At 48.8% G+C, this 18367-nt stretch overlaps 7 protein-coding genes across 7 annotated transcripts; 4 read left to right on the forward strand and 3 right to left on the reverse strand.

Annotated features, from left to right (window-relative positions):
• Nucleotides 1-781: 781 nt before the first annotated feature.
• ABOM_007979 (zinc-binding alcohol dehydrogenase family protein) lies at nucleotides 782-1967 on the reverse strand (the record flags this gene model as incomplete). Its single annotated transcript, XM_022535108.1, has 2 exons — nucleotides 782-1310; nucleotides 1381-1967. The coding sequence occupies 2 exons, from the start codon at nucleotides 1965-1967 to the stop codon at nucleotides 782-784; spliced, it is 1116 nt and encodes a 371-aa protein (XP_022387687.1).
• A 797-nt stretch (nucleotides 1968-2764) lies between these two features.
• ABOM_007980 (MFS general substrate transporter) lies at nucleotides 2765-4576 on the forward strand (the record flags this gene model as incomplete). The annotated part of the gene is made up of 3 exons (XM_022535109.1): nucleotides 2765-3200; nucleotides 3259-3264; nucleotides 3351-4576. The coding sequence occupies 3 exons, from the start codon at nucleotides 2765-2767 to the stop codon at nucleotides 4574-4576; spliced, it is 1668 nt and encodes a 555-aa protein (XP_022387693.1).
• A 1412-nt stretch (nucleotides 4577-5988) lies between these two features.
• ABOM_007981 (RTA1 domain-containing protein) lies at nucleotides 5989-6977 on the forward strand (the record flags this gene model as incomplete). The annotated part of the gene is made up of 3 exons (XM_022535110.1): nucleotides 5989-6118; nucleotides 6178-6840; nucleotides 6892-6977. 3 exons carry the CDS (start codon nucleotides 5989-5991, stop codon nucleotides 6975-6977), a joined length of 879 nt encoding a protein of 292 aa, XP_022387692.1.
• A 3921-nt stretch (nucleotides 6978-10898) lies between these two features.
• ABOM_007982 (uncharacterized protein) lies at nucleotides 10899-11641 on the reverse strand (the record flags this gene model as incomplete). Its single annotated transcript, XM_022535111.1, has 4 exons — nucleotides 10899-10973; nucleotides 11017-11208; nucleotides 11259-11539; nucleotides 11590-11641. The coding sequence occupies 4 exons, from the start codon at nucleotides 11639-11641 to the stop codon at nucleotides 10899-10901; spliced, it is 600 nt and encodes a 199-aa protein (XP_022387691.1).
• A 1630-nt stretch (nucleotides 11642-13271) lies between these two features.
• Nucleotides 13272-14255, reverse strand: ABOM_007983 (putative short chain oxidoreductase/dehydrogenase; the record flags this gene model as incomplete). The annotated part of the gene is made up of 3 exons (XM_022535112.1): nucleotides 13272-13660; nucleotides 13714-13895; nucleotides 13963-14255. The coding sequence occupies 3 exons, from the start codon at nucleotides 14253-14255 to the stop codon at nucleotides 13272-13274; spliced, it is 864 nt and encodes a 287-aa protein (XP_022387690.1).
• A 759-nt stretch (nucleotides 14256-15014) lies between these two features.
• On the forward strand, nucleotides 15015-15986 carry ABOM_007984 (alpha/beta hydrolase; the record flags this gene model as incomplete). The annotated part of the gene is made up of 1 exon (XM_022535113.1): nucleotides 15015-15986. One exon carries the CDS (start codon nucleotides 15015-15017, stop codon nucleotides 15984-15986), a length of 972 nt encoding a protein of 323 aa, XP_022387697.1.
• Nucleotides 15987-16773: 787 nt separating this feature from the next.
• ABOM_007985 (uncharacterized protein) lies at nucleotides 16774-17714 on the forward strand (the record flags this gene model as incomplete). Its single annotated transcript, XM_022535114.1, has 3 exons — nucleotides 16774-16990; nucleotides 17405-17518; nucleotides 17572-17714. 3 exons carry the CDS (start codon nucleotides 16774-16776, stop codon nucleotides 17712-17714), a joined length of 474 nt encoding a protein of 157 aa, XP_022387696.1.
• Nucleotides 17715-18367: the final 653 nt, after the last annotated feature.

Genomic DNA, 18367 nt, shown 5'->3' on the forward strand with positions numbered 1-18367 from the left:
ATTTCAAATGTTCGACAGAAGAAAATATATATATACAACCCCTATATTTCTTTTTCTTAAAAATTGTTGTAAATAGTATATTTGCTAATCTTTTTCCTAGATACTCGCAAGAATAATCTATGTGTCTTTTGGAAGTGCAATCAATATGAGTTCCCAATTCTTGTAGATCCTTCGACCTATTAACACGGCTACTACGCGGTGGTGCAGATGTTGGTCTAAATATAGGTGTTAATAAGTCGAAGGACCTGGCATGATTCCCGAACAAGCTGACAAGAGTAGCTACTAGGTGAGTTATAGATAACGGCCTATAAGGTGGAAACAGTGAGCAATGATTTTATAAGGATCTCATCTCGGACACGTGGAGGGATTGACATTGATAGCTTGGGGTCTCACACCAGATTCAGGTGTTGAGTCCAAACCTTGTATGAAAGACATGCTATAATATGGCACAGCGAGCCTGGTAGTGCAGAGGCTTGCGGTATACTGATGTGTGGAGGTTGTGCGGAAGAGGTCATGAATCACCGATATGGCACGCTGTCCTATTGAGTGCTACAGACGACAGCACACACTTATCTAGCTAGGAACGTCCATAGAGCTCCATTTCTAATTCATCCTTTTACCCATATATCATCCCTGCCACGTCCACATCTACCGCACTACAGTAACGATAAGTCTCGTGCGAAGTATCTCAGTCGAGTATCGATCATATTTAGGGCATATCACACGCAGCAACATCGGAACACGCGGGCATTATATCTAGCTGGACTTCTCGACAAGCGTCTCAGTCGACGCGGATAACCAGCTTCTGTCCTGAGATCGCCTTAGTACGAATTATGTCCACACCCTGGATGACACCGGCCCAGCTGTCGGCTAAAACTCTGACTGGGTGAGATTTGATGCGACCGTTGTCCAGAAATGTTTGTATAGCCGCAAAGATCTTCGCACTCAGGGCCCGATCTGCGGCTGATGCTTCGCGCGCGTACTCACCATCCAACGCGACGCGACCGCCGAACATGGTCAGGACCATCACCCACGAAGCGCGGACGGTCGGGCGCGCGGCTGCCACGGCTTGGCGGACGGGCTCGACCCCGCAATAGCGCCCGCCAGCCCTACCAATTGCGCCATAGCACAACTGGGCGCTGTCTGACTCAGACACGCAGTCGAGCGCGTACGCCAGGCCGTTGCGTGTGTAAGCACGGATCTCTTTGGCGCAGTTCGGACTGCGGTAATTAAATACCTTTTCGGCTCCAAATCCAAGGACCAGTGCGAAATTCGACGGCGAGCAAGTTGCAATTGGCCGTAATCCTGCCCTGCACAGTCCTGTCATCAGCGAGCCATTTCCAGTCCGACGAAACCAAACGCGAACGCTCAAGAGCATACAGCTTGAGAAGTTGAATGGCCCTGGTGCCAGTGGCGGCGCTGCCTCCAGATACAAGGACCCAGGCCGCATTCGGTGTGACATCCGAACCCGGCCCGGCCCTGTCGATCAGATCCTCGATACGCATGGGGATCTCTAATTCGCGGAACAAGGCAAGACCCACGGTGGCCAAGCCGATGCCGAGAGTGGATGCCTCCTCGAAAGTCATCGTGTCAGGAATCTTGAGGAGCAGCTCAGCGGTCGCTCCAACATACTGTGCAAAGGCACCGACACGGGGCTCCAGGGAGTTGTTCCTATGGACGGCCCCAGCAACCCTGTCTCCGATGGAAAGATGACGCGGGGCGTCCGAGCCGAGTGCGACAACGACCGCGGCGAAGTCGCATCCATGAATAGCACCAACTGCTGGACTGTAATCGAGCATCTTGGCGTCGACGGGATTAATAGCGACAGCAACAGTGCGAACAAGGGCCATACCAGGGGCCACGTGGGGCAGAGGCCCATCTTGGTACTGAGAAAGATGGCCCGGGCCGGCAACCACCAAGGCATTCTGGCGCCCTGGGGTTGCAAAGGCGGAGGCGACCGAAGACATTACGTAAGATTAGACGCAGAACACAGCTATGATCCCTCTTGGAACATCCATCCGCGGATAGCAACGTTCTTGGCGCACCGGACGGCCCAATTTATCTTGATTCTTGTTAATCACGAATAGAAAGGCCCATATACTGACATGCGCGTGGTTGTCTATTCAAAAATATAAAAAGTCGAAAAAGGACATACAACAGGAGGGATTCGCTGGTGGTCACCCACCCAACTACTAACCTCCCGGCGTGTGGCTTAAGTACGGCTGAGCGGACGGGAAGCCCTGTTCTCCACACCCTATGGTCGTATGTACTGGTTGCATCTAAGTAGTGGACTATATAGTGCAAGGGAGCTAGGTGCGATAGTGTCATGGCAGGCCGGAAGCTTCTCTCGCACTTATCTGCACAATGGGAATCGCCAGGGCGCAGCAGAACAGAGTCTAATATATGATAAGCCCTAAGTTACATCGTCGTGAGGAAGTAGCACTGCTATTGGTGGCACTCCTGTGGCATGCAGCTGATGCTCGAAGTCGCCGGTCATCGTCAGTGGAGCTCCTCATCTAAATGGCGGAAAAGCGCCGAACGTCAGAGAGAGCAAGGAAACCCATAGCGCCAGATCACTTTCCGTAGACAGCATAATCTGGAATAGCAATTTATCTGCAGCCGCATATCCAGATCAAATGGTCTCTCCCAGTACCTTGCCAACTCGGTTAAACATCAAAAAGTGTCGCCTTGCTGCTGTCACGCGAATCACGTGATAATACTCTCCTTCCCGTTATTGCCCCAAACTATATGGCGGCGCTTTGACATGGATCCAGCTGTGTCGAGCAACTCAGAACCTGAGAGGACGATGCAACAACGAGAAACTACTGAGGCTCGGTCTGAAAATGCAGAAATTCAATCACAAGATGATGGCGGGGACTACACGCCATGCAGAAACATGATCCCCATCATGATGGCACTCTGCGTCGCGTCGTTCCTTGCTATTCTTGACATCTCCTTCGTCACAACCGCCTTGCCGACAATTTCTGGGCACTTCCAGGCTTCTCAAATCAGCTACTCATGGGTTGGTTCGTCTTACCTCGTAACCCAGTCCGCTTTGGCTCCGTTTTGGGGCAAGGTGAGCGACATTTTTGGACGCAAGCCAATTGTGTTACTGGCAACGTTCGTCTTTTTCATTGGAAGCTTGGTTTGTGCCGTAGCAAATAGCATTGCCGTGCTTATTGCTGGGCGTGCTATTCAAGGTGCTGGAGCCGGCGGCGTGATGCTCATCATGACGATTCTAATAGGAGATCTCGTCAGTCCAAGGTAAGTGACATTGTGAATTCCAGCTATGAAATTACTTTATGCCTCCAAAGACTGCTCCTTAGAATGCGCTGACCCACTTCCTAAAGAACGCGGACTATATTTTGGTATCCTCGGTGGGGTATATGCTATCGCAATATCTTCCGGTCCTCTCATAGGAGGAGCACTTGCGGAAAATATCGGCTGGAGATGGTGCTTCTATATCAACCTACCGTTCCAGGGAATCGCTTTTGCCCTCCTGGTCTTTTTCCTCCACGTTCACGATCCCCGTACCGAAATTATCAAAGGCTTAATGGCTGTTGATTGGCTGGGATCGATTGCTATTACAGGTTCGGTCCTTATGCTTCTCCTGGGCCTCCAGTATGGCGGTGAGGTATATTCTTGGAGCTCTGCCATTGTCGTGTGTTTGATACTTTTCGGCGTGTTGGTTTGTGTTATCTTTGTTGGCATCGAGTGGAAGCTGGCCCGTTACCCGGTGCTCCCTCTACGACTATTCACGACTCGCCCTATTATCGCACTTTTCGTGGTGGATCTCACGCACGGATTCCTTTTGTACGGCACGGCCTACTTTGTCCCATTCTACTTCCAGGTAGTTGTTGGAGCAACACCAATTGACTCGGCGGTCTGGTCCCTTCCTCTCGCCATTCCCCTGTCTTTCTTCACCATCGGGACAGGTCTTTATATGCGGAAGACGGGAAAGTACTTGTACATGATCATTGCAGGGATGGCTGTCTCCACTCTGGGCACCGGTCTGTTGATCGATTTCGGTGCAGAAATCAATTGGCCAAAGATCATCATCTATCAACTGATTATCGCCGTCGGCCTGGGGCCCAACTTTCAGGCACCGACCATTGCCCTGCAAGCAAGGTTTCCGCCCGCCGACGCGGGCGTCGCCGTCTCCGCGGCCAGTGCAATCCGCGCACTCAGCGCCGCCTTCAGCATCGTCCTGGGCGGCGTCATTCTTGAAAATCGACTCTCGGCACAAAGCGGTCGTCTCATTGTTTCTGGAGTCAGCCCTACGATGGCGGAAGCAATTGCACGGAATGGCGCAGCTGGATCTGTGGACCTCGTTGCACAGCTCACTCCGCCCCAGCAGAACATTTTCAGGTTGCTTGTAAAGGACAGTCTTGCTGATATGTGGATCTTCTTCGTCGTTCTTTCCGGGATTGGACTCATTGCATCTTTCCTCGTTGGAAGCGAGAAACTTTCCGATGAGCATGTTGAACACAAGACAGGTTTGGGAGTGGAAGAGGCAAATCGATTGGTGCATGAAAAGCCGCGGGCCACTGAGCCAGAAATCGCTGAGATGACTTGAAAACACTCCACAACTTGGAGGAGTGCGATACCTCACCAACGCTGGTGACGCATCTTCTGCTTTTTGGCATTTGACAAGAATGCGCATGATTTGTACTATCTTGAAGTTGGAAGAGGAAACAAATTGCCAAAGGAGATTGCTCGGAAATATCGCAAGCGATTGAACTTATCGACCGCATTATCAGGTCCAGCGTCACTGTGCAATTGTTTCAATCGTAGGGCAAGAAGGACAGAATGAAGCTATATCAGCTACACATACGCAGCTTACTGAGGAACGCATGCCATTCGGTAGATACTCAATACTATATGTAACCTCTTACTTGCTTCTCTTCTCGGGATCAAATCCTCAGGGGTTTCGGAATAGGTGATCTGCCAAGCCATTAGGAAGGTCCTACATACTTTCATATCAGCAATAGGCTAAACCTGTCAGAAACCTGAAGTACCACTTATATACCTCGAAGAGGACCTCTATTCGATCGTACAAGCTCTGTGCATCTTTCTAGTCATATCAGTAATCCGGTGCTGTATCTCCTCTTGCGCGATTTTGTCCCATTCCTCTTGTAGAGCCTCTTTCATCTCTTCTTCGGAATCCAAGATTCTTCGGCGTAAGCGTTGCTTTGCAATCGCCCAAATACCTTCAACAGGATTAAGATCCGGACTCTGGGCAGGATGGTCCCATAGGTTTTAGATATTGTGGGCCTTCTTGTGCTCTTGTGTTAGTCCATATTTCCTTATCCCATGGGAAGGGTCCCCATCCTCTTATAAAAGCCATGATCTATCGTCAATAAGCCGTATAGATTTAACAGCTTCGACGTTTATAGGTAGAAGGTTATCTACGTAGTACTTCTGGGTCATTGAATTACCCCTGAACCTTGACCTCTACCTTATGAGGCTTCCCAGCTTCCCATTCCCTCACTCTTTCGGTGTATTCCTCCTTATCAATCTGGGTGGAGGCCATGCGTCGTCGGCCCAGGGTTCCCAAAAATAGTGCAATGGTGCATTAGCATCGGCGGATTTTCGACCAATAACAGTCTGTGCTTCTTTGTATTCCTCCTGCGCCCCTCTCGGCGATATTAACACTCAATTACCGATCGCCGCGACACGACGTGTCGTGCGGCAGGCATCAGCATTGTTTGATTTACTAAGACTACACTCGCACCCTCCTTTTGAACCATAGTCTGGTTTTTTATCTCAGCTCACAACACTCTGGCATCCACTCACTCTTCATTAATCTACTTTCTCTGGCCGAGTTTGCTCTACCACGAAATCAAGCCAGTTTGCCTGCCTCTCCGCCTTTCTTTCTAACCTCTGTCACTCCGACACTTCCTAACCCTAAGCCGAGTCTCGTCCATCCCGCCCTCGACTCAACGCATCTTCGGAACCCCCCCCCCCCCCCCCTCCCTTATTACCACAATGTCGTCCCCCGACGCAGCCGGCCAAGATGATTCCTCCCAGTACTTGGTCTCCTTCGGCCCCGACGCCAATTGCACCCTCGCCCTATGCCCCGTCGAAGCCTCCCTCCAGGGCTACCGGCCCAACCTAGGTGTGCAAATCGCTTTCATCGCCCTCTTCGGCGTCTCCATGCTCATCCACCTGGCCCAGGGCATCCGCTACCACACCTGGTTCTTCGCCAGCATGCTGCGCTCGGCTGCATCGGCGAGATGATCGGTTACGGCGGGCGCGTTTTGCTATACCAGAACCCCTTCTCCTTTAACGGCTTCATCATCGAGATCTGCTGCATTACAATCTCGCCCGTCTTCTTCGCCGCCGCCATCTACGTCTCGCTCGCCAAGGTCTCGAATTTTTTGGGCCCCGAAGCTTGCAGGTTTCCGGTCAAGGTATACGTGTGGGTGTTTGTGCCATGCGATATCGTTAGTTTGGTCTTGCAGGCCGTGGGCGGCGCGTTATCATCGAGTTCGGTGGGAAGTGACAAATCGGGCGAGTACATCACGATTGCAGGTCTAGTGTTCCAGGTCTTCACTCTTTCTGTCTTCACCGCTATGGCGTTAGACTACCTCTTCCGTTACATATCGTACCGTAAATCTCAGCAAGTGGATCAACGCCGGATCCTCTCGAAGCGCCTCGGGATCTTTGGCGTTTTCTTCTCGGCATCTATTCTCTTTATCCTTATCCGTTGCTGCTACCGTATTGCCGAGCTCAGTCAAGGATACAGTGGGTCAATCTTCCACGAGGAGGGTCTGTTTATTGGGCTAGAGTCGGTAATGGTGGTCCTGGCAGTGTTCGCCTTAAATATTGCTCAACCAGGTACGATTCTGTCCCATGTAGGGAAATTCTTGTCCGTAATAACAGTTGCAGGCTTCGCATTCCAGAACCGCACCCAGGAGGCCTATACAGCCTGTGGTCACAATATTGAACACGAACCCAGCTCCGAGCACAAGTAAAAAGTGTTATAAGGTGACCTCATGAAGGACGTTTGGGAGAAGCTCTCTGTTACGCACCCACTATGAAGAGTTGATAGAACAGAGAAAGGAGACCCAATCACCTTGGATAAGAAGTGATAGGGGTTTTACAAGGTCTAGGGTAACAGGATGAATTATGTGATAGGTTACAGCCTTAGGAGTTACAGGACAAGTATCTCTCCAAAGGAAAGGGAAATGCTTGTATAGAAAAGGGATACCTTTTGGATAGAAAGGAGATATCTTTTGGATAGAAAGGGAATCCTACTTGTAGAAAGAGAATACTTCTTTATATTATATATTAAAGTCCCTACTAATTAGTAAGTTATACTTTAGGATTAAGAGAATTAGATAATTAGTATACCCGGTAATGGTAATGTGGGAGAATCTTCATTCACGCCCGGCACGGTCGGAAATGGTACAGTTTATATATCCCCGGTATAAGGTAAAGCTTCCAAAATTAATGATGAATGCACATTCCCACAGTCGGTCTCTCCGAAGGTTTTCACATGTCTGAAACTTTAGCTCCTCAATACTCACTGCTAAATCTATCTTTTTTCACCGACACTCGAACGTTACAGACCAGCTGGCCTGGTCTCGAAAATGTGGAGAACCCAATGGTAGAATGGGTGCACCAGCTTGTCTATAATCAAGTAGAACCGGCAACTCCGCCATCTCTTCAACAGTTCCCCAGCGAAGAACTGAAGAATATCAGCACTATACAAATCACATGTCCAGATGCTGCTACTTTCCCAGCTCAGGAAGATGAGGCGGATCGCAGTAAGTCTCTGTCAACTATTCTTCTCGTTCATAGCAAGCTGGTTAATTTCCTGTAGCGATAAACCCAGCCTGTCTTCTGCTTTCCCCTGCGCATAGCCCCGGCATCGAGACCCCCAAGTGTCAGCCTCAACTCAAGGAGGAAACTCCACTTCCTATTTCACCGCCAGAGTCTGTATCAGAGGCCATTTCCAATACCAAGACACATACGGCCATCGGCACGCGGATATCAAATCCAGTGAACCAGCATGACCTGGTCACCCGTCACCCAGTTGGTATTAACGAAAGCGGACTACAAAATACCATTGCAGGAGGAATAGAGGTGAAAAATGGCTGCCTGCCTTCCGATGAGATGCAGTGCGAAAATACAGCATTCGAAAATAAAAATACAGAAGTGCCTCCTGTGCTGGATGCCATACCAGAGGTGGGCGCACCTCCTGAAATTTAGGGCCCGCCGCTGGGTGACGATGAGATGATCGAGTTGCTCCAGGTCACTTTGAAAGCAGCGACAGGGGAAACACTGACCACAGCACAAGCAAAGGAAGTTAACAAGGCTTGTAGTGGTCGGCCTATTCCCCCTGATATCTCACAATTTCTGTCTACTGACCTGCTATTGGGGACTGATAGTGGAGGGCAATTCTTCCAACACGTCATTCCACCGAACTTTCCATCATCGCGAGCAGCATGCGTTGCATACTTTAAAGCATTGGTACCGAAAAGAATACCCCTTTCTCACATTGAAGAGGTCTCTTGCCGTATAAATCAGATATGGTTGCATCTGTTTTTTAAAGATTATGTCAGAGAACTAGAGGAGAAGGACGACAAAGGCTTGCTAGCAAAACTTCGAGAAAATCAGTCAATGGCGTGTGATGCTGGAGACTTTGTTCTCAAGGATGTCTACGGAGATGAATTTGAACTGCAGAAGGATTACCGGAATCCCCCCCAGACCCAGTGTCGTTGGGGAAGTCGATGGTGAAGAGTTGCTAGTTGCGCTGGTCTAGGAGTAGTGCTGTTTGCCATTGGGGAGTTAACCAAGAAGATGTACATTTCCCTTCCCTTGCCACCCACCAGACAAAGAGTTCTGACTATCCAAGTGGGAAAAAAACATCATTTCAATTCGCTATGGTAAATGCGTTGGCCATCCATCTTCCGAACAATTACCCAGGCCTTGTGTTTTTCTTTCGATTCACTCAACCTATCTCTCACCTTGCAGATTATGCTTGGAAGAGACTTTCCTATTTTATCTGGTGCCGATACTCAGGCACTTCTTGACGAAGCGAGTAAGCTGGACTTGCGCACCCAACAGTTCCCAAGAACATGGCTAGAAATTAATCGGAACTTGCCTCATCGGCTATCGGGTCTAATGCAATTGTTTTTGCGAAGAAGTAATTTTCCGAATATAAGGCTGCTGGCAGCCCCGACACCATGCAGCTGGACTGATGGTCAAATATAGCTAGAGTGGTTTGGAGTTTCTGCGGTATGACTTTGATGATTTATGGGCTGACACTTGACCGCTAACCGCTATACCCCTTAATGGATCAGTTGATACCCTGCGTTGTTTACTTTGACAGATTTTGATCCTTCTTAGTTGTAATACTAGAATATCATCCGTGATCATATACTCCCAGCTATCACATATATTTGATATAAGCCAGACAGTAGATTCTTATATCGTACATTTTTACCCCGCTTGTTATAACATAGCAGACTCAGAATACAGGGGTCATCTCTCCACCACAATGCTCATAGGCGCTATACTATCTTTGTCTATGCCTCTTTCCGCTGTTCAGCCCTCTTTCGCCTTCGCTTTCAGTATTCTATCTGAAATTCTACAATCTTTATCGCAAATCTAGTCCCATCGTGTGACCAATTTGTTTCCGGAAGCTCCTGTCTTTTCCATCTTTTCGTGCCCCTATTTCGTTTTGGTAAGTATAGATAACAACAAACCAGAAAATAGGCACCAGTGGGGATTTACACCTACAACCGATTCCTCATTTACCTCACCCCGGTTTGAACCCGGTTTCAGAGATCCTCTGGCTTCTAGTAGCAGCGACTTTGGCACGGAGCTAAAGAAAGATAATAGGGGATCTTTCTGGACATAACATATACTAGCCGTGGCAGAACAGGAGCCCGTACAGGACCAAGAACCTGACCCTCAACCAGAACTGGAGCCTGTATTCGAACATGGACTGCCTAATGATCCACCCTATAATAACTGGAACAATCTAAGTCCTAAATACAGAAAGAAACGAGAGAAATCGCTGGTAAAAAAGGGTTACCTATTCCTGGGAAGGATTTGACATAGCCTTCTCCAGCACCAGAGCCTATAATAGAGGAGCCGGAGCCGGAGCCAGAACCTGTTGTGGAAACCGTACCAGAACCGGAATCTGTCCCTGAGCCTGCCGCTGAAGAGCTCAAGCCTCAATCTGAAAATTCCGCCCAACCAGAGCTTGAGCCAAAACCAGAAAGTCCGAGGCCAGCCCTGTTCCCTTCTCAATCGGAGAGAAACTTCTATATCCAAAATATAGCCACGGGTTCTACCTTTCTCCTTTTGTTGCTATCAAAGTAAGCCTAGTCTAATCTTTAATCACAGAATTATATCTAACATAATAAAGTATCCGAGATAATGGCGCATTTTCCGACCTTAAAACTAAATGTGAATCGTCAACGTTTAATATACATTGTTGTATTGTCTGTCCACAGTCTGACTTCTTCGAAAATGCTACGAAGAATAGATCAAAAAGGTCACGATTATCGATCATCCGTAGTCATCAAAAGGATACTTGACTATCTCTATCAGGAGAACTACGACGACTACGAGCTCGCCATTGAACTACAAGCCCAAAGATACCTGGCGCACGTGGATACAGCCAGCCAGGAATGTAAAGCGCTACAAATGATGGCGTGCGCTGACGGATATAATGGCCCCACAGTCCCTGTCTGGAACAATAAACAAACCAAGGTATATATCAATGCGATGATATGTTACTGCCGTCAAATATGCTATCAAAGTGCTTAAGGACCTTGCCAAGAGAAGGCTAGTATCAAATCTCTATATAATATATAAAAATATATATAGTATAGATATTATATTATAGTAGAAATATACCATAGATTCTCTCTATATAATTAGCGAGCTATAACCTGCCTGAATTGGTTCTTGACCGAGTCATAACATCCCTCGAAGTCCACGCCGGAATCAATCTACACATGTCAATTAAAGCAATCACTCAGATATTCCACATACCTCTATTATGCTGCCTTTATATCTCAGTTCATTGATGATCGGCATCGTCTCCTCATAGAAAGTCTGTAATCTCTTCCGAAACGTGACCTCGTTATCATCAACTCTCCCAGATGTTTTCTGTCGATTGAGAACCCGCCGTAGCATCGTCTCATCTGGGCATTGAAAGTAGAACGCTGCATGAGGAGTACCAATCTATCTCGTCAGATTCTTCTCTCTATTGGGTGGATGGTGTGTTTATCTACCTGCTCCTCAAACGCGGCTACTTGCTCGTTGTTCCGCGGAAAATTGTCAATTATAAATACAGTTCGCCCGTTGTGTATCTGCCGGTTGATTTCGGGGATCATAATATCCATAATAATCTCAATGGGTACACATGTGCCACCCTCAACCATGCTCTGGATCAACGACCACCGTGCAGGGTTGGCCTTTTGATCGCGGAGAAGATCTCCGATGGAGAGATGGGCTACGTTAAATTCCGTCGCGAGTCTGGTGCATATTGTTCCTTTGCCTGCGCCAGAGCCCCCTGGATGATTTTGTTAGTGGTGGTCATTCATAATGATGGTTTGTGCAGACCGAAAATGCAAATAAACTTTGCGTTCTTGAACAGTGACGCTGTTTGTTCCATGTTATATAGATGATTATAATGATCAATGGATATGCCGGATGTTTCGATATGACAAAATCTCCTTGATTCTATGTATTTTTTTAAACAGAATTTTCCGACAGCTGCCTTCAGCTGTAACAGAGTTTGACTCGGAATTGGCAATGGCTGTACGAGGCTAGTTGAGAAAGACCCACTACGAAGGCGTGCGTGACTACAGGTCAGCTCACTGCCGCCCCCCTCCCCGACCTTGGACCACCGGCGCCGATTTTCCGAAATATAAAAGCAAAAGAGCAAAACGCAGATCCGCGTGACCGGTATTTCCATAATATCTCGGAATTTCGATTATACCAGCTCATACTTGTTGATGAATCTAGATGTGATAAACAGGTAGGCTTTCGAAGAACAGGCTTGCCGCCAGTCTCTATTTACGAAGTCTAAATTTTCAGGGTCCAATACCTGATGAAGGAGATCTTGCTTATTGCGCAAGGCATCATCCAGATCCAGATATTTATCAGTGTCATGCTACGTACCACGATGCTTGAAACTCAACTCATAGGTATAATATGAGATCATTTGCGAAGGCTCAATTTTTGTAGTGGAAAATATGTCTGAAATCTAGGTTATGACCACAGCAAACAAGCTAATGCACCTTACACATAGCTTCAGCAAATGGACAAATATCTCAGGTCCATTGGAACAAAAACATCACTAAATCTGCCGACGGATTGTATGGTCAAACTATACTATTGATTTTGGCAGTAGCAGACAAAGCTTGTCTTCCGGTTGACCAGTTAGCATTCGACCTGAAAAATCCGACGTTCAACTGTATCTCTGCTTGCACAGCACCTAGTTACTTCCCATCAAGGACCTCTTCAACCCAGTTTCGTCGACGGCCTTCCCAATACCAGGCTAGTAGTCTAAACTAACTAGACGCCTAAAACGCTCGTAGTGCCTGACCTGGCCTTCTTCAGACTCTGATTTTGAGTTGCGTGGTATTGTCACCAAAAACCATCCATCGATTATGACAACCGAACTTTTCCCACGGGTCCTTCCCATTAACGAATGAGATCCAGCAGTCCGCCATTTCTCTAGCTATTCCACCCTCCCCATAATATTTAATAAGATTATTAAATATTAAATAAAATATATTTAAAAAGATAGTCTATTACTTATCTAAATAGATTTAATTATCTTGAACAGAACTAGAGTAACTACTGATTAACTATAGATAGTATACTATATATATATAATCTAGCTATAATCTAGCAGTTAGATATAACTGATTCTATTAATCTAATCTAATCTGGCCAAACACCAGTCTAATCTATATATATATTATTTTTATTTCTCTATTTTATACTATTACTTAATTTGATTAATATTTTCATTTATGAAAAATTCTATTACAATAGTTTCTTTATATTTTATTATATAATATAGATATCTTTAGCTATTTGTAACGGCGGTATACTATATAGATGCCCCCAGAGCATTCGGGATTATTGATCCCGAATTATATAACCTTTTGGCCGTGTGGAATAGGGTATCCTGGCTCTATATCTTACAGACATAGAACCAAAAAAATTAATAAATCAGTGGATACGGGGGTGTAACAAGGGCTCGATATAGCGCGCACTAGGGTGTTCTATTATCACTTTGAGTCGACAGCAGTACTGAGCGCAATCTCTCTCATTTCATCCAGGTTCTGCTTCACCCAATCGAGCTTCTCTAACATGCGCGGGAAGCAGTCAGTGCCCAGTGGCAGGCGAAGAAGGTGGCTCTTTTCTTTTCCCATCCCCTGCAACTGTACCACATCAAGAATTTGCTGGACTGCCTTCATAGGATCCCCAGGTTGCTTTCCTCGAAGGGTATCCCACATTCCCATCGCCGCTGCCAACGGCGTGCCCCCATAGTCCCTGTTCATCCCGGCCGCGGGTATCTGATGCCCGCCAATGAAGTTAGTCCGGAAGGCTCCTGGCTCAACTAACAAAACACGAATGTTGAATGCACCAAGCTCAACGAAGAGAGATTCTGAAAGCGCTAGATGCCATGGTTAGCACGGTAACTTGCAAGGAGAAGGATGCCCCACATACCCTCAACAGCAAACTTGGACATGGAATATGCCGCAGAAGACGGGCCTGCTCTGAACCCGGCAATGCTACTGATATTGACGATGGTACCACTGCGTCTGGCTCGCATAAACGGGAGCACAGCCTTGATCACTCTCACCGGACCGTAGACGTTGGTTTGAAACTGGGTATCGAGTTCGTCCTCGCTATTTCACGTACTTAGTATCTCGGCTGTCTTTCTCGAGCACACGCGGAGTTCATGGCCACACACACCTAATATCTTCAATGCCACCAAGGAGACCGTACCCCGCATTGTTGATAACGACATCAACCCGACCTCCGTGGGCTTGGATCACTTCTTCGACTTTTTCCTTTGTCTGCTTGCTCGTCACGTCCAACTGGAGCCATGTTCCCCCCAACGAGGCGATTTGTGGGTGATCACTAGCAGCTTTGGTCGGGTTGCGTGCTGTAGCAATGACAGAATGGCCGGCTTCGAGGGCGCTTTCCGCCAAAAGTGCCCCAAACCCAGAGGATGCCCCGGTGATGAGCCAAGTTTGACGTGCCATGGTATTCTGAAGAATATGAATCGAGCAAACAGACGACCACTCGCGAACTCGCTACTTTATATAGTGCCACATCGGAAAGATGGAAGTAGCTTTACCAGAACTATCGGCGTCATCGACGGAGATATAAGGGAGTAAACCCCGTCTATCCACAACCAAGTACATTCTGCTGACTTCCGGTGGATCCGTATTTATATTGTTAGCAGGCCAAACTGGAATACTCCTAGGGTGGCGTCTCTGAGTTCGCGCTCTCCTGCGCTCTCCTGCGCTTACCTTGCAATAAGTGGCAGTTCAATGGACCCACCCTCGAACCGTCATCCGACTTGGAGCCATGGTTAAAAGTTAAAAAGGCGGGATTTTCCTCTTGGCCGTCTTCTAAAAGCGGGTAGGGGTGCTTACTGAGGAGATAACTGGAGACGGATCGGGTAAACATGGATATCAAACACTAGCGGTATATTATGTTGCTAGACCCGCAGTTGATGACGCTCGCTCACGTAGATAACCGGCAGGGAGCTGTCTTTCCGCCAAGGACCAACCAGTTCTAGGCTTCAAGGCTCGTTCTGTGGAAAATCGCACCCCTGCCTGCTGCGTGAATAGATATGGAGAGAATGCTGAAGCCTGGCGACCAACCCAGCCCCTTTATGTCAGCGTCCTGCTGGGGATGAGCTATAAAGCAGCTTGTCGTCCAGAACTAGTAGCGTCCACGATCGTCCTGGGTCACTTGTCCCCGTATCACCACAATCTATTATAGCCCAAGAAGCCATGTACACCTTCCGATATCTCCCCTTGCTCTGCTCGCTGGTCACTGCGCAACTGCGCCCTCAATGGGTCCATTTTGACAGTGATGGCATTTCGATTGCAGCTCACCTCTACATTCCGCCGAGCAACTCTACCTGGAACACCTCGCGACCAGCAATTGTGGTCGGCCATCCCCACGGCAGTGTGAAAGAGCAGAGCTCTGGCCTCTATGCTCGTCAGATCGCCGAACGCACCGGGTTCGTGACTCTTGCGTTCGACGCCGCCTATCAAGGCGAGAGTGGCGGCCTGCCACGATACCTCGAAGACCCGTATCAACGTGCCAACGATGTTCGGAACGCGGTCACCTACTTGGCTACCCTAGACGTGGTCAACGCGACCCGCATCGGCGCACTGGGTGTGTGTGCCTCGGGCGGATATGTGCCCTTCGCCGCGCAGACAGACGAGCGCATCCGCGCGGTCGCCACCGTCAGCGGCATCGACCTGGGCACCCTCTACTCCGAAGGATTCGGCAACTACGGCGGATCGGTGCAACCCGGACTCCGCGACGAGCTCCTTGAAGCCGGACGACAGCGGATCCGCGAAGCCGAAGGCGCGCCGCCCAACCTCACGCGTATCTTCCCACAAACTGCCGCCGATGTGACCTCCGATCTGCCGGTGTTCTACCAGCAGTCGTACGACTACTACCAGACCCCGCGGGGCCATGTGGAAACAGCGCCGAACTGGCATCTCTGGCGCAGCATTGATTTGATTGCGACGTATCGGTCCTACGCCTTCATGGACTTGATCTCGCCGCGGCCGCTATTGATGATTGCCGGGTCCGAGGCTGACACGCTGTATTTTACCCAGGCTGCCATAGATCGAGCACAAGAACCGAAGGAGATGTATGTTATCCCGGGGATGACGCACATCGACCTGTATGACCATACCAGTGAGAGTACCCCCAAGCTGGTGGAGTTTTTCACGGCGAATTTGTAATGGATTCTTGTGGACACTGCACAGGCATGCTCCGGCGATCGATGTTATAGAGGGGTGGGATTGCTGCCTGGAGCCCAAATTCGAGATGGAATCATAAAGCAGGTAGTCCTTTTGTACTTCGCTTAGGTAGACATGGGATCTTGGATATTGTGGATTGGAAATACAAATGGTTATTTCGAACGGGACATGTTATAGCTACACCCACTCTTCCTCATTAGGTATATTTACCTATGAAACCGCCTATGGAACTAATGGTTATATCATTATGATACTGTATAAGCGGCCTTTGATTCACCGAATGGGTGTGGTAGGAGCAAGTCGGCTGTGAAGCCTGTTAATCGACCGTGTAGGCAACTTGTTGGACCATTTACCGTGGAAAGTATCACTCGACGCACTGTCTACAGCAGGATGGGGATGGAGATAAAGCATGCCTTGTCACCACGTAATTGAGTCACCCGGAAGAAGATCCGGTCTTCTTGCCCGCTGATAGTAGTTCTAGCGGCAGAAAGCTTTCTGTGGATGGGGATGTGCAGCTTACGCGCTAGAGGTGGGTCTGATATCGACCCACCTATCTACTTACTTACTGGTGTGAGACGATCTTGGCCTTTTCGACGACAGGAAAGGTCGGTAGACTTGATGAGGGATATCTGTTTCTTTTTGGTACCAATGCTCAGAAAGACAAATAGCCGGATCCTGCCTCCTCCTCCCTCTCACCTTGCCGCTCGCAGCAGCCACACAAGATTCATACCAACCATCCGAAGTCTCACACCCAGACGACACACCACATATGTCCCCATCTTCCCCCGTTCCAAAAGTCGTCAAGATAATCAAGACCCTCCCATTTGGCGAGCAGCAGGCCCCAGCCACCGGCTTCGGCACCACGGGGCTCAACTATGGCATGGGAACTACCTTCGACTTCGAACGATCTGAGCCCGTTCTACTGAAAGCGGCTATCCTCGGCTGCACGTTCTGGGACACTGCTGTACCTTCTTCTTCGCCCCCAAGTAGCTATGTACACGCCCGCAGCGCTCCATATATACAGAATTACCATTTGTGACACACACAGGTTACCTATGCGCAGGGCGAAAACGAGAAGCTGCTGTGAGAGTTTATCCAAAAGGATAACATCCGCGACAGACTTTCGGTGAGCTTACCTGCCCCGTTTCACTCATTGACTTCTCTGGCTTACCTGGACTCGTACCATGTAGTGGCCTCCAAGTGTGGGTTTGATGTCTTTGGCGCATAGCGCAAAGCCACGAACTCACCTGCACATATCAAACAATACATCGAGGGAGCGATTGCCTGGCTGGGCTTCACGCCTGATCTCTATTATGTTCACCGAATAGATGCCAGTACTTTTCAAGCCCCGGCCGTTTAGCCAAGGGGTTCACATCGAAATCCTCACTTAATATCTACAGAGACTCCTCTTGAGGAATCCATCGGCGCTCTGGATGAGCTTCGCCGCACCGGCAAGACAGAGTACATTGGCTTATCCGAATGCCCTACTGCAACCTCGCGCAGGGCACATGCAAGTGCGTCTTTCCGTGTAGTGCAATGGGCCCAGCAACACGCTAACCCATCACAGTTGCCAAGATTGATGCCAGTCAAGCCGAATGCACTGCATTTGAGACCGTGCGCGAGACCAGTGGTCTGATCGAGACGGCAACAGAGTTGAGGAGTGGCCTTTGTGGCATTCAGTCGGCTGGGACATGGTTGGCTGGTGCATGATTTCCCGTTCAACTCGCCAGATGCATTCGCCCCGGATAACTGTCGACGCACGGGTAGGTTTCTCATCTATCTTGACTATAAAAAAGCTACTTGATGTGGGACTGTGGCTGACTGGCTGGTGCACGCCCAACCGCAGTCCCTAAATCCCAGGGCGACCACTTCTACAAAAACAAGGCCATTGTGGATGAGATAAAAAAGCTGGCCATCCGCAAAGGGTGTTCCTTCTCGCAGATCGCTCTCTCCTGGGTAGCGGTGCAAGGTCGGATTCCGATTCCTGGGACGACGAAACCTTCACGTGTGGAGAACAACTAGACATCTCGGGACGTCTAATCGACGGACGAGGAGCTGCAGAACATCCGAATAATCGTGGAAATTGCGAAGCCGGCGGGGCAAGAGATACTTTGCCGTCTTGCAGTCGATGGTTGGTCATTGAGTAGACCGTTCCCTGTTCCCCAAGGAGTCGGCCTGGCTACTCCATATAGCATGGCGTTTCGCGTGATTCTGGCATCAAAGGCCCTATGAGTGGGAGCCTTCCGCTCGCCTGACTCTGTCGCATATACATAGAGCTCTGTCATGTCCGCCTATTTCCCACAAAACTTGGTATCTGTCCACACGATACAAACCTACATACACATGGTGGCCAGTCTATCCCA

This window comes from Aspergillus bombycis (genome assembly GCF_001792695.1).
Source record: "Aspergillus bombycis strain NRRL26010 chromosome Unknown contig00062, whole genome shotgun sequence".
Lineage (NCBI taxonomy): Eukaryota > Fungi > Ascomycota > Eurotiomycetes > Eurotiales > Aspergillaceae > Aspergillus > Aspergillus bombycis.